This window comes from Homarus americanus, unplaced genomic scaffold, assembly GCF_018991925.1.
Source record: "Homarus americanus isolate GMGI-L3 unplaced genomic scaffold, GMGI_Hamer_2.0 scaffold15029, whole genome shotgun sequence".
Lineage (NCBI taxonomy): Eukaryota > Metazoa > Arthropoda > Malacostraca > Decapoda > Nephropidae > Homarus > Homarus americanus.
The window spans coordinates 1,994-16,380 of record NW_024754794.1 but is presented as its reverse complement, the minus strand read 5'-3'; the positions used below and the strand labels follow the sequence as shown (position 1 = coordinate 16,380).

Here is a 14,387-nt window from a genome sequence, read left to right as displayed (position 1 = left end):
ACTGCGAGTTACTGCGAGTTACTACGACGATGCCACATAGTGTATGAATACCCTCGACATCACGGCAGGTCCCTCATGGCAACACCAGTGTACCTGTTGTTCCGCCTCAGCTCACCTGGGCCACGTAACCTCACACACAGAGATATAAAAAACTTTATATGTCCGCTTTATATCTTTATTTATTATTATTATTATTATTATTATTATTATTATTATTATTATTATTATTATTATTATTATTATTATTATTATTATTATTATTATATATTATTATTATTATTATTATTATTATTATTATTATTATTATTATTATTATATTATTATTATTATTATTATTATTATTATTATTATTATTATTATTATTATTATTATTATTATTATTATTATTATATATTATTATTATTATTATTATTATTATTATTATTATTATTATTATTATTATTATTATTATTATTGCCACTACTTTCTCTCTCTCTCTCTCTCTCTCTCTCTCTCTCTCTCTCTCTCCTCTGTATATTCATTTCTTCACCAACTTATGTTCTTTTATTTCATCATCTAAGAAAATTCTAGTCTAGTATTACCCAAAGGTGACGCAGAGGGCGACCATGTGCTGTTCACCCTACCTCCATCCCTCCTTCTCCCTCCATCCCTCCCTCTCCCTCCATCCCTCCCTCCATCCCTGCCCTCAGGACGCAAGAACATGACTGGCTCTGATTTCTTTTTTGTTTCTTTTTTTTTAATATTACGAAATTTCTCTTAAACTTGACCCCGCCAACACGAACCAACGACGATCAATCACATCAAATTCTACCAAAAAAGTATCCCTATAACCCCTCTACGATACGACACTTTTCTCAACCTGTACGATCACCTGTAAACAAATATCGATGAAAACAAATGAAAGTCAAGACGAACGGTATACATGAAGGTGTACGATGAACTGAAGCTCTGAGGTGAAGAAAAAATGTTCCAGGTGGAGTATATAAGACGTAGAGGGCGTGTGTGGTGGTCAGTCTGGTGGTGGAGAGAGCCCTGTTGACATCTGGAAGTGAAGAAAGAGTGACGATGGTACCTCTACGTCTCGTACTACTGTTGGTAGCGGTGGGTCTGCCTACCTCGCTGGCTACGGGAGGTAAGTAAATCATCTTCTTGTTTGTGTAGTCCTTTCTCTCTCTCTCTCTCTCTCTCTCTCTCTCTCTCTCTCTCTGAACCACCTAACACGTCCCACTAACCAAGACCACCTCCTAACCTAACCTAACCTAGATAATTTAACCATCTCGTGAAATTAAACTGAAATACCTACCTGTATATATCTTAAGGTATAATAATATGTAATCCAGGTCGCAACACCACTGTAACACCTCTGGGACCTTCATTAACACAGGTTGCAGGTCGCCCTTCCTGCCTTACCTCAATCAGTACTGTCTCCACACCGTCATCTTCTACAAACTGGACGGTACCGGCAAGCCCTTGAAGTGGTCTGAGGCCCAACACCACTGTAAGACACTTGGGGGTTCCTTAGCTATCCTGGATCGCCCTGAGAAGCTGGAATATGTCTCGGGTTTGTTGGACTCCTCACATCCAGGTATATGTTTCTTGTTGTTATTGGTATTAGAGTAGTAGTAGTAATAGTAATTGTTGTAGTAGTAGTAGTAGTAGCAGTACTAATAGTCAGAGTAATAATATAAGCTCCTCCTTACAGCCGAGACCAAAGCCGGTTACATCTATTGGCTGGGAGGGGTCCGGCATGGGACTTCCAGCGCCTGGAAGTGGGGTGACAACACCGTCATCAGCCTCACATCAAACCTGTGAGTAGCTGTGGGAGTGTGTGGGGAACTGTATGAGTGTGTGGGGGGACTGTGGGGTTTGTGGGGAACTGTATGAGTGTGTGGGGGGACTGTGGGAGGTGTGTGTGGGGGACTGTGGGAGTGTGTGGGGGACTGTGGGAGTGTGTGGGGGACTGTGGGAGTATTAATCTTACGAATCAATGTTAATTCTACCACACTTTTTTTTTAACATTCTCTCTCCCTCACAGGTGGTCTCCAAGCAACCCATCCAAGACCCCAGGCACTCGTTACGTGATGTTAGTTCCTGTCGATCAGGTCCACGGTCGTCGTTTCCTGGTGGATTACTCTGAGGATCAAACAGCTCCTGCCTTCATCTGTGAGAGTAAACTTACCTGAAGGATCCCTGTGTAGCCCCTGGAGGACGACTAGGAGTTTCTGGTAGCCTAATGGGGGAGACGGGGTGTTAATGGAAGAATACCTAGGGATTACCTGTGGATTTTTTGATACCTGGGATGTACTTTTGGGGTATGAAGGAGAAGTAAACACACACACGAGACATAAACACACACACGAGACATAAACACACACACGAGACATAAACACACACGAGACATATACACACACACACGACAGACAAACAGACACTGAAACACATATTATTCAGCTTACCTTTTGTTATTGTTATTCTAGGAGGTAATTAATATTGCTGTTATGGTTACAATATGTCTAACGTGTTATGTTATGATGAAATAAAAATGCCATATAACCATCGTCTTATTGTTTTGGTTGCTACCTCATATGAATTTGTCTTTGTTCAACGATATCTATGGAGGTTTTCAATCACAATTTATACAAACATTTGGGAAATTTTTAGAATGTATATGAGAAAATCTGGTGAATATAACGCCTCATAAGTTTATATAATATACACAGTTCTATGTATATGTAGGATGCATATGGTCAAACTTTCTGAATAAACTAATATAAATTTCCTCTAATTATTAATAAAATTTTTGGCATTGCACTAGACAGCTTTTATTTTCTCAACTGTAGGGTCAGGTGTAACGGACCTATGACAACACCTTAAGATTACATGTCATGGGGTGATTGACCTTTGACCTTGCCAGTGATTAAATAGAGCATTAATATAGAGGTAATAAAGGGTATTTATAAAGGTACTGAATGAATGAAATCAGGTGTTTTAGTTAATTAGTTGCCATGGTGATCTCTCTGGGGTGAGCTTGATAGAGAGAATAAAGCAGTGTCTCTTCTGTATCTCTCATAGGTGGGAGAAATAATCTTGTAAGTCTCTCTCTCTCTCTCTCTCTCTCTCTCTCTCTCTCTCTCTCTCTCTCTCTCTCTCTCTCCTCTCTCTCTCTCTTCTGTATATTCATTTATTCACTTACTTATGTTCTTTTATTTCATCATCTAAGAAAATTCGGATCACCTGAAGAATCATCGCCCCAGCTTATTTTACCTAAAGATTAAACCACCCTAAAACTATTTTGGGAGGAGGAGGTTAGGTTAGGATATGTTAGGTTGGGTTTAGGTTGGGATAGAATAGGTTTAGGTTAGGTTAAGTTAGCAGTAAGGTAGTTAATCTTCAGGTGAAATAAGCTGGGGCGATGATTCTTCAGGTGATCCGAAAATTCTAGTCTGGTATTACCCAATGGTGACACAGAGGACGACCATGTGCTGTCCTCCCTCCCTCCGTCCCTCCCTCTATCCCTTCCTCTCCCTCTATCAGCCTCCACAAGGAAATCGCTCTGATTTTTTTTTCTTTTTCTTTTTTTTAATATTACGAAAGTTTCTCTTAAACTTGACCCCGCCAACACGAACCAACGACGATCAATCACATCAAATTCTACCAAAGAAAGTATCCCTATAACCCCTCTACGATACGACACTTTTCTCAACCTGTACGATCACCTGTAAACAAATATCGATGAAAACAAATGAAAGTCAAGACGAACGGTATACATGAAGGTGTACGATGAACTGAAGCTCCTCTCCCTCTATCCCTCCCTCTCCCTCTATCCCTCCCTCTCCCTCCATCCCTGCCTCCACAAGAACATGAAATCGCTCTGATCTTTTTTCTTCCCTTTACGAAAGTTTCTCTTAAACTTGACCCCGCCAACACGAACCAACGACGATCAATCACATCAAATTCTACCAAAGAAAGTATCCCTATAACCCCTCTACGATACGACACTTTTCTCAACCTGTACGATCACCTGTAAACAAATATCGATGAAAACAAATGAAAGTCAAGACGAACGGTATACATGAAGGTGTACGATGAACTGAAGCTCTGAGGTGAAGAAAAATGTTCCAGGTGGAGTATATAAGACGTAGAGGGCGTGTGTGGTGGTCAGTGTGGTGGTGGAGAGAGCCCTGTTGACATCTGGAAGTGAAGAAAGAGTGACGATGGTACCTCTACGTCTCGTACTACTGTTGGTAGCGGTGGGTCTGCCTACCTCGCTGGCTACGGGAGGTAAGTAAATCATCTTCTTGTTTGTGTAGTCCTTTCTCTCTCTCTCTCTCTCTCTCTCTCTCTCTCTCTCTCTCTCTCTCTCTCTCTCTCTCTCTCTCTCTCTCTCTCTCTCTGAACCACCTAACACGTCCCACTAACCAAGACCACCTCCTAACCTAACCTAACCTAGATAATTTAACCATCTCGTGAAATTATACTGAAATACCTACCTGTATATATCTTAAGGTACAATAATATGTAATCCAGGTCGCAACACCACTGTATCACCTCTGGGACCTTCATTAACACAGGTTGCAGGTCGCCCTTCGTGCCTTACCTCAATCGGTACTGTCTCCACATCGTCATCTCCTACAAACTGGACGGTACCGGCAAGATCGTGGACTGGTCTGAGGCCCAACACGACTGTAAGACACTTGGGGGTTCCTTAGCTATCCTGGATCGCCCTGAGAAGCTGGAATATGTCTCGGGTTTGTTGGACTCCTCACATCCAGGTATATGTTTCATGTTGTTATTGGTATTAGAGTAGTAGTAGTAATAGTAATTGTTGTAGTAGTAGTAGTAGCATCATAAGTACTAATAGTCAGAGTAATAATATATGCTCCTCCTTACAGCCGAGACCAAAGCCGATTACATCTATTGGCTGGGAGGGGCCCGGCTTGGGACTTCCAGCGTTTGGAAGTGGGGTGACAACACCGTCATCAGCCCCAAATCAAACCTGTGAGTAGCTGTGGGAGTGTGTGGGGGGACTGTGGGAGTGTGTGGGGACTGTGGGAGTGTGTGAGGACTGTGAGAGTGTGTGGGGAACTGTATGAGTGTGTGGGGGACTGTGGGAGTATTATTCTTACGAATCAATGTTAATTCTACCACACTTTTTTTTTAACATTCTCTCTCCCTCACAGGTGGTCTCCAAGCTATCCATCCAAGACCCCAGGCACTCGTTACGTGATGTTTGTTCCTGTCGATGAAATCCACGGTCGTCGTTACCTGTTGGATTACCCTGAGCATTCAACAGCTCCTGCCTTCATCTGTGAGAGTAAACTTACCTGAAGGATCCCTGTGTAGCCCCTGGAGGACGACTAGGAGTTTCTGGTAGCCTAATGGGGGAGACGGGTGTTAATGGAAGAATACCTAGGGATTACCTGTGGATTTTTTGATACCTGGGATGTACTTTTGGGGTATGAAGGAGAAGTAAACACACACACGAGACATAAACACACACACGAGACATAAACACACACACGAGACATAAACACACACGAGACATATACACACACACACGACAGACAAACAGACACTGAAACACATATTATTCAGCTTACCTTTTGTTATTGTTATTCTAGGAGGTAATTAATATTGCTGTTATGGTTACAATATGTCTAACGTGTTATGTTATGATGAAATAAAAATGCCATATAACCATCGTCTTATTGTTTTGGTTGCTACCTCATATGAATTTGTCTTTGTTCATCGATATCTATGGAGGTTTTCAATCACAATTTATACAAACATTCGGGAAATTTTTAGAATGTATATGAGAAAATCTGGTGAATATAACGCCTCATAAGTTTATATAATATACACAGTTCTATGTATATGTAGGATGCATATGGTCAAACTTTCTGAATAAACTAATATAAATTTCCTCTAATTATTAATAAAATTTTTGGCCTCCCTATCTGAGAGGATAGCTCTCCTTAATACCATGTTTTGTGTCAAAGTTTTGAAGAACAATGGTCCCCAAACTACAGCTCAAACTGAGTTGATGTTCTATCTAAGTAATTCCGACCATTCGCTAACCTTCCACAAAAGACTCTCTTTGGGGCGTGGCTTCATAAAAGTGTTGCAGATCTCTTGAAACTGAATGTCCCAATCACCCCAGACGAACCTATTAATGCCATTCCTCCTTGGCTGGATATATCAGTTCCTATTAATTACTCTCCTGTTGGTAGTAAGCAAATGTTAAACACCGATGTGGTGAGATGTGTCACACTAGAAACTATTAACAGACACATAGAGTATTAAATCAAGTGAATGTTATGCTTTTACTGACGGTTCTGTGCAGACAAACACAGGTAGAACAGGCTGTGCAATTGTAATATAAAAAAAAAAAGAGATGATAGTGTCAAACAAACAAAGGCTGAACAACTGGGCCAGCACAACACAAACTGAACTAACTGGAATCTACTTAGCCACAGACTACCTTAAAGAAAATGGAGGTGGGGTGATATTCTGTGATTCTCAAAGTGCTTTGAAATCATTGAACATCCCGTCAGGCTCTATGTCTAAAGTTGTATGTGATATCAAACGAAATGTGATAACTGCCAATGAGAACAACTGTCGTATCGAATTTTTGTGGATTCCGTCCCATGTTGGAATTGTATCATGACCATGCTGATAGACTGGCTGATGAGACATGTAAGAAAGAAAATGTTGACAGTGACCTTGGCCTGTCCAATGCTGTACTTAAAAACATTCAAGTCAGAATCATGAACTCTGATCTAGAAGAACTGAGAAATGCAGAGAGACCTGGCAGTTGTAGCATTAATAAATATGACAAATTTTATGACGAGAGGTACCGGTATGGCCAGCACAAGGACAGAACCAGACAATGTGATGTAGTCGTGGCCAGAATTAGGCTAGGATACAGACACATCTGGCAAGTTTGTAACGCTGTACCCATACCGGAACACTCAGCATGTAAACTTTGTGATAAACCTTTAAACCATACACTTGAACACTATATTATTGAATGTGACACTGTCAAAGACTTCAGGCCACCTGGCTTATTGTATCATGAACTTTGTAATCACTATATTGAATCAGGTGTGCTTGGGGACATTCTTGCTGTTTAACCCAAATTTGCTAGCCCACACTGATTAGTCTTCAATTAGAATATGACGTCCAATGTATATGAACCACTGTCCTGCATGGCAGCGAACAGTGACATCACCCACATGACTCTAACATATATATACTACTAATGAATATGATGCATTTCTTTGTGTACGAACCTCTGTCCTGCATGGCAGTGAACAGTGACATTACCCACATGACTCTAACATATATATACTACTAATGAATATGATGCATTTTCTTTGTGTACGAACCTCTGTCCTGCATGGCAGTAAACAGAGAGAGAGAGAGAGAGAGAGAGAGAGAGAGAGAGAGAGAGAGAGAGAGAGAGCTGTTAATGAATATGATGTATTTCTTTGTGTATGAACCTCTGTCCTGCGTGGCAGTGAGAAGTGATACCAGTGTCAAGACCTGACTGAATTACTCAGAATAGGAAAACTGTACTCCAAGCTTTGTCAAGCATCGTGTAATTATTATTAAGAATTGTTTTTTTAATGGATTTCAGTTCTGAGAAAATAAGATTAGGATAAAATTCAATGTCAAACAGGTTAAGTTAGTACGTGCTGGTGAGGGGCTGGGAGAGGTGAAGCAAACTGGCAGGAGAGGGGAGGGAGTGAGGGGGTGGAGGTAGGGGGAGAGGGGGAGGTAGGGAGAGAGGGAAGGAGAGGGGGAGGGAGGGAGGGAATCGCCATAGGAAGGGTCAAAATTAATCTCTCTCTCTCTCTCTCTCTCTCTCTCTCTCTCTCTCTCTCTCTCTCTCTCTCTCTCTCTCTCTCTCTCTCTCTCTCTCTCACCTGCAGCACAATTTCAGGAAAGACTCAGGTGAACCAACTTATCGGACCAGTTTTTACTTGTATTGATTTATGTCTCAGTTCTCAACATCACCTGTAAAATGTCAACCGAGACGTGAAGAAGCAATGACGTTCCTTGTGTTGTGTTGTGTTGTGTGGTGTTGTGTTGTGTTGTGTTGTGTTGTGTTGTGTTGTGTGAGGTGGTGTTGTGTTGTGTTGTGTTGTGTTGTGTTGTGTGAGGTGGTGTTGTGTGTGTGGGTGGTGTTGTGTGGTGTTGTGTGGTGGTGTGTGTGTTGTGTTGTGTTGTGTGAGGTGGTGTTGTGTTGTGTTGTGTTGTGTTGTGTTGTGTTGTGTTGTGTGAGGGTGGTGTTGTGTTGTGTTGTGTTGTGTTGTGGTGTTGTGTTGTGTTGAGGGTGGTGTTGTGTTGTGTTGTGTTGTGTGGGGTGGTGTTGTGTTGTGTTGGTGTTGTGTTGTGTTGAGGGTGGTGTTGTGTTGTGTTGTGTTGTGTTGTGTGAGGTGGTGTTGTGTTGTGTGAGGGTGGTGTTGTGTTGTGTTGTGTTGTGTGTGGTGTTGTGTTGTGTTGTGTTGTGTTGTGTGGGGTGGTGTTGTGTTGTGTTGTGTTGTGTTGTGTTGTGTTGTGTTGTGTAGGGTGGTGTTGTGTTGTGTTGTGTTGTGTTGTGTTGTGTTGTGTGAGGGTGGTGTTGTGTTGTGTGAGGGTGGTGTTGTGTTGTGTTGTGTTGTGTTGTGTTGTGTTGTGTAGGGTGGTGTTGTGTTGTGTGAGGGTGGTGTTGTGTTGTGTGAGGGTGGTGTTGTGTTGTGTGAGGGTGGTGTTGTGTTGTGTTGTGTTGTGTTGTGTGAGGGTGGTGTTGTGTTGTGTTGTGTTGTGTTGTGTGATGATGGTGGTGGCGGTAGTAGTTGTAAAAGAGGCATAAAAATATAAAAAGAAAGAAAGAAAGAGAGAGAGTGAGAGAGAGAGAGAGAGAGAGAGACAACAACACAGGTCTCATCAAGATTCTGAAGGCCGAAGGTTTATAACTGTGTGTGTGTGTATTGTATACTGCTTACACGTATACATACTCCTTATACGTATACATACTCCCTACAGGTATACATACTCCTTATACGTATACATACTCCCTACAGGTATACATACTCCCTACACGTACACATACTCCCTACATGTATGCATACTCCCTACACGCATACATACTCCCTGCAAATATACATACTCCCTATACGTATTCATACTCCCTATACATATACATACTCTCTACATGTATGCATACTCCTTACAGGTACACATATTCCCTATACGTATACATACTCCCTACATGTATACATACTCCCTATATGTATACATACTCCCTACATGTATGCATACTCCTTACACGTATACATACTGCTTACACGTATACATACTCCTTATACTTATACATACTCCCTACAGGTATACATACTCTCTACACGTACACATACTCCCTAAATGTATACATACTCCCTACACGTATACATACTCCCTATACGCATACATACTCTCCACATGTACACATAATCCCTATACGTATACATACTCCCTACAGGTATACATACTCCCTACATGTACACATACTCCCTAAATGTATACATACTCCCTACACGTATACATACTCCCTAAATGTATACATACTCACTACACGTACACCCATACTCCCTCTACGTATACATACTCCCTACATGTAGACATACTCCCTAAATGTATGCATACTCCCTACACGTATACATACTCCCTATATGTATACATACTCCCTACACGTATACATACTCCCTACAGTTATACATACTCTCTACATGTATACATACTCCCTATATGTATACATATTCCCTCCCTACAGGTATACATACTCCCTACACGTATTCATACTACCTACAGGTATACATACTCCTTACAGGTACACATACTCCCTACACGTATACCTACTTCCTACAGGTATACATACTCCCTGCAGGTATACATACTCCCTACACGTATACATACTCCCTACACATATACATACTCCCTATATGTATACATACTCCATACAGGTATACATACTCCCTACAGGTATACATACTCCCTACAGGTATACATACTCCCTACAGGTATACATACTCCCTACAGGTATACATACTCCCTACAGGTATACATACTCCCTACAGGTATACATACTCCCTACAGGTATACATACTCCCTACAGGTATACATACTCCCTACAGGTATAATAGTAGGTATACTGTAATAATTAATATATTAATGGGTTTACTACTCAAGTCTTTTTCATTTGGTTGGACTTTACCGGACTTTAAAACACCGTGTGGGACTTTAAAACATCGTGTGGGACTTTGAAACATCATGTGGGACTTTAAAACATCATGTGGGACTTTGTAAAACTCTCAAATAGTCGTAAATGATGTTGGTCTTGTGTGTGTGTGTGTGTGTGAGGCAACTGAAAGTACCGCATCTTAAGTCATTGTTTTTAATATTCAACGCAGGGAGGCCTTACTTGACCCTTGGCTAAACACTAAACTCATCGCTTGTGGTGTTTTATTTTACCGTGTTTATCGACCGTGAGGGATAATTGCGTCATCAAATCTACAACACTGTAAGAGGTGATAATCCTATGTTTTTCCTTCGTGGTTGTCGTCCTTAAAGGTGTTAAATATGACATGCACGAAACAGCTGATCATATATATAAACAAACTTGTGGTGGTGTTCCTCAAGGCTGGTTCATGTTTCCTATCTTATTTTCCTTCATGTCTTTTGTTTATCATTTATTTATCCTTCTAATTTCGTTATTTAATTTTACTTCGTTTCAGGTGTTAGATGAGGTCAGAGAAGGCTCATCCTCCTTGTCCTCTGACCTCTTGACCTCTTGGCCAGGTCTGGTGAAGAGGCTGGCCTTCACATCCTCGCTAACAGGAGAAAAGCAAAGATGATTCCGTGTTTTATTATATATATTGAATAAAAAAATTCTCCAGTATGAAGACTTACAGTTAGATAAATATTAAACAACATAAAACCTGATGAAACTTTGGAGTTATTTAGGACATTGAGTTAAATATACAGAGTTAGTAGAATAAAATAGATGGATATATACAGCGTCTTGTTTTGGGTATCTTACGTGCGGCAGTCAAAGGTCCTGTGGGTGATTTGTGTCGCTGTTGCTAACCCTGCTGCTGTTAGTGGCTTTTGTTGCTGTGGCTTTTGTTAATGGCTTTTGTTGTTGTTGCTATTCTTGTTATTATTTGTTCCTACCGTTACTGGTGTTAATATTACTGATGACCAAACGAGAGAAAGAGAGAGACAGGGAGATTGGCAAGAGAAGACGACACCAGTGGACCTTGAAGCAACGGATCGACAGCTGCCTTACCCACTCTAAGACACGGGGGGGAGGGGGCTTACAGGATCAACACCCCCCCCTTACCCCCCCCCATCCTGCATGACGTCTTGGACACCCACGACAGGATTGACCACTGTGAGGGAAGGGAGGAGGAAGGTGAGGAAGGGATTGGGGGTGTGACGGGTGAAGAGGGAGGTATTTAAGTCCAGGAACACCCCCCGTTTGTTGCTACTCTGTGCTCTCCCTTCGTAAGGTGAATACTTATACTGTATGTGCTCCGTCTATTCTCCCCGTTTCTCCCTCCCGTTTCCTCCAGTCTATTCCCTTCTGATTCTCTCATGTCCTCCCGTCTCACACGTCCATTCCTTTTGCTTTTCTTTATTTATTCCGTCCTCTTCCATCTTTTCCACCTTTCTTCTCCTCTCGTTCCCCCTCTGGTTCCTCCTCGTCCCTTCCTTCCCTCCCAATCCCTTCCTCCCGTCCCTTCTATTTCTTCCTCCCATTTCCTTCCCCATTTCCCTGTGCTGTCCCACCTATTCTTCGCCTGTTCCATTTCCCCTTCACCTGTCCCACCTATTTCATCTGTTCCCATCACCTGTTCTAGTGGACGTGCAAAGAAGACGAAGAAGAAGAAGAAGAAGAAGAAGAAGAAGAAGAAGAAGAAGAAGAAGAAGAAGAAGAAGAAGAAGAAGCTTGAAATTAGTGATAAATGTGGAAATAGAATACATATTACCTGCGTCTGTTTCTGAAGCCCCAAAGTGTTATGTGAAGTCGACGTGAACCTAACGTAACCTAACGTAACCTAACGTAACCTAAACTAACCAATGAACGATAGTGATTTTTGTTGAAGTTTTGAACAAATTTATTCAGTTTTATCTTATTTCTGCCTTTATTGACTTGTCTGGTGGAATTTTATCGTGCGTGAGTGATTTTCTTTAGGGAGACAAGACTTTAACTTTTTCGTAGTGATATTAACTAATTTCTAAGTATAATTCTTCTTTAATTATCGATGATTTTATTTCCCGCCAATAATAAAAAAAAATTTAATACATGGTAACTTTAGTGTTTACGTCGGTTAAAGTCCTGTTGTTATAGGTGAGTAGTGAACATATCTGAGCCTTGAACCTTAATAGCAAACAGGTGATACTCCAGTAAATCGTATGTTCAAAATACAAACACACATAAACAAACAATAAGGCAAACCAATCACAAAAAAGTATCTTATGTTGATTTAAATAGCAAACAACAGCTGATCACCTAACTCACATTCTCATTGGTTAATCTTAGAAAAAAAATCGTATTGGCAACTCAAGAGGTAAACAAGAGTATTGCCATATCAAGTTCATAGATTTAATGTTAGGAAGTGACGTCACCTGGACATTATGTAAACACAGGGAAAACTACGAGTACTTTTTAACCTCTGTTTATATTTACAAACAAAATTCAACCCTGGAGTTGTTTGTTTTTGTTGTTATTGTTGTAGTTGTTTTTGTTGTCTGTGGTGGTGGTGTTATTGTTGTATTTCTTGTTGTTGTTGTTGTATTTGTTGCTTCTGTAGTTGTTATTGTAGCTGTTGTTATTGTTGTTGTTATTATTTATTGTTATCTTTGTTTATAGTTCTTGTTGCTTCTCTTGTTATTTTTCGTTATTTTTTGTTCTTGTGAAAAATTATTGGTTCTTCTTGTTCTTACTTATTATTATTATTTTTTTTTTTTTTGTGGCTATTGTCTTACTTAGGACGATATAATGACAATATTATAATGTCTGATAATGTACTAATAATATGAAGAAAAGGAATGATAATAATAATCCAGGTATGAAATAACAACACACAAATAACATCATTCTTCAGGTGTTAATTAGTATATGTTAGTATAGTCACCACACGTTAACCCAAACATCCAGGGCTTAGCTTATTATCTGGATACATAATTTCCTTAACACTTTGTACACATCTGACCTCATGGATGATAGAGGTACTTGTGGGGTGGTGTAGGAGAGGGAGGGTGTAGTGGTTTAAAATATATATTACTTAGATATTAATAATACCAAATCCTTCTACAGAATCCTTCCTGGTATCCTGCAGCGCTTCCACCAGGTCCTCCTTCTCCATCATGTACCGCGCCGCAACAGTCATCCTCGTCATGGCCTTGGCAACATTGACTCTCGCCAAGTTCGCCTGGGAGTTGCCCATCGACTATGAGTTGTCGCTCAGCTCGCCCCTCGACACCTCCTTCACCTGTGAGGGCCGCTCCTACGGTTACTACGCCGACGTCGACAACAACTGTGAAATTTTCCACGTGTGTCTCCCCGTCGCCGATGCCAGTGGGACGGTGGTTATCACACTGCAGTACACCTTCACCTGTGGCAACCAGACCATCCTCAGCCAGGATACCGCCACCTGTAAATTCAGAGAAGACGCTTTCCCCTGCGACCAGGCACCGACGCTGTACGACGTCGTGAACGAGGAGTTTGGCAGGATCCCGGAGCCTCTGGAGTAAACCCTTCATGATGCGAGTCCGATGATGTCTCACCTCACTCACTCGTACGATACGCTAACCTTGTCTTGACCCTGGACAGCTGAAGTTACTACCATACCCTGGTTGACCTAGGATGACCCAGACCACAGCAGTTGACCTGTCTGCCCCCCTTCCCTAACTGTACACAAAATAAAGAAATTCTCAAGCCATACCTTCTTACTTATTTTGTGATTTATCTAATTGTCTGTTTATTGTTTGTCTTGTGTTTGTTTTCAACCTTTTACCTATTGATAGTTTACCTGTCAGCCCAGCGTGTCAGTCATGTAGACCTGACGTCACATTAACACTGGTTAGGTTAGGTTAGGTTAGGTGAAGCTTTAAAGAGTAAAACAATAAACCTACGAACTTAAAGATGTCACCTGGGTGTTCCTCTCGTATCATCTTAACTAAACGAGGTAGTATGGTCAAACAGCCTCGTTGGGTAGTTAGTGCTAGACGGTCACCTATGATTGGTCCAGGGACAGGCTAGTGTCAACAACTGCCCGTCACCGTCACACTCAGTTTTATTTGGACTTGTGAGGCGGGAGGATGGTTATGACGCCCTAGGCTTCAGGTTGGACTTGTTT

General features: G+C 41.2%; 3 protein-coding genes across 3 annotated transcripts; all 3 read left to right on the top strand.

The window, feature by feature from the left end:
* Positions 1-996: 996 nt before the first annotated feature.
* Positions 997-2,558, top strand: LOC121856113. The gene is made up of 4 exons (XM_042351436.1): positions 997-1,132; positions 1,385-1,585; positions 1,703-1,808; positions 2,036-2,558. The coding sequence occupies exons 1-4, from the start codon at positions 1,066-1,068 to the stop codon at positions 2,181-2,183; spliced, it is 522 nt and encodes a 173-aa protein (XP_042207370.1). The 5' UTR covers positions 997-1,065; the 3' UTR covers positions 2,184-2,558.
* Positions 2,559-4,152: 1,594 nt separating this feature from the next.
* LOC121856114 lies at positions 4,153-5,702 on the top strand. The gene is made up of 4 exons (XM_042351437.1): positions 4,153-4,281; positions 4,572-4,772; positions 4,893-4,998; positions 5,181-5,702. The coding sequence occupies exons 1-4, from the start codon at positions 4,215-4,217 to the stop codon at positions 5,326-5,328; spliced, it is 522 nt and encodes a 173-aa protein (XP_042207371.1). The 5' UTR covers positions 4,153-4,214; the 3' UTR covers positions 5,329-5,702.
* A 5,718-nt stretch (positions 5,703-11,420) lies between these two features.
* Positions 11,421-13,970, top strand: LOC121856115 (U-scoloptoxin(01)-Cw1a-like). The gene is made up of 2 exons (XM_042351438.1): positions 11,421-11,437; positions 13,346-13,970. Exon 2 carries the CDS (start codon positions 13,396-13,398, stop codon positions 13,780-13,782), a length of 387 nt encoding a protein of 128 aa, XP_042207372.1. The 5' UTR covers positions 11,421-11,437; positions 13,346-13,395; the 3' UTR covers positions 13,783-13,970.
* Positions 13,971-14,387: the final 417 nt, after the last annotated feature.

What these genes read in the sequence shown, in the direction of transcription:
- LOC121856113 (XM_042351436.1), top strand. Translation starts at nt 1,066, where the DNA reads ATGGTACCTCTACGTCTCGTACTACTGTTGGTAGCGGTGGGTCTGCCT. An exon ending in GTTGGACTCCTCACATCCAG is followed by an intron (nt 1,586 to 1,702) that starts GTATATGTTTCT and finishes TCCTCCTTACAG; the next exon opens with CCGAGACCAAAGCCGGTTAC. An exon ending in ATCAGCCTCACATCAAACCT is followed by an intron (nt 1,809 to 2,035) that starts GTGAGTAGCTGT and finishes TCTCCCTCACAG; the next exon opens with GTGGTCTCCAAGCAACCCAT.
- LOC121856114 (XM_042351437.1), top strand. Translation starts at nt 4,215, where the DNA reads ATGGTACCTCTACGTCTCGTACTACTGTTGGTAGCGGTGGGTCTGCCT. An exon ending in TACCTCGCTGGCTACGGGAG is followed by an intron (nt 4,282 to 4,571) that starts GTAAGTAAATCA and finishes TCATTAACACAG; the next exon opens with GTTGCAGGTCGCCCTTCGTG. An exon ending in ATCAGCCCCAAATCAAACCT is followed by an intron (nt 4,999 to 5,180) that starts GTGAGTAGCTGT and finishes TCTCCCTCACAG; the next exon opens with GTGGTCTCCAAGCTATCCAT.
- LOC121856115 (XM_042351438.1), top strand. Translation starts at nt 13,396, where the DNA reads ATGTACCGCGCCGCAACAGTCATCCTCGTCATGGCCTTGGCAACATTG.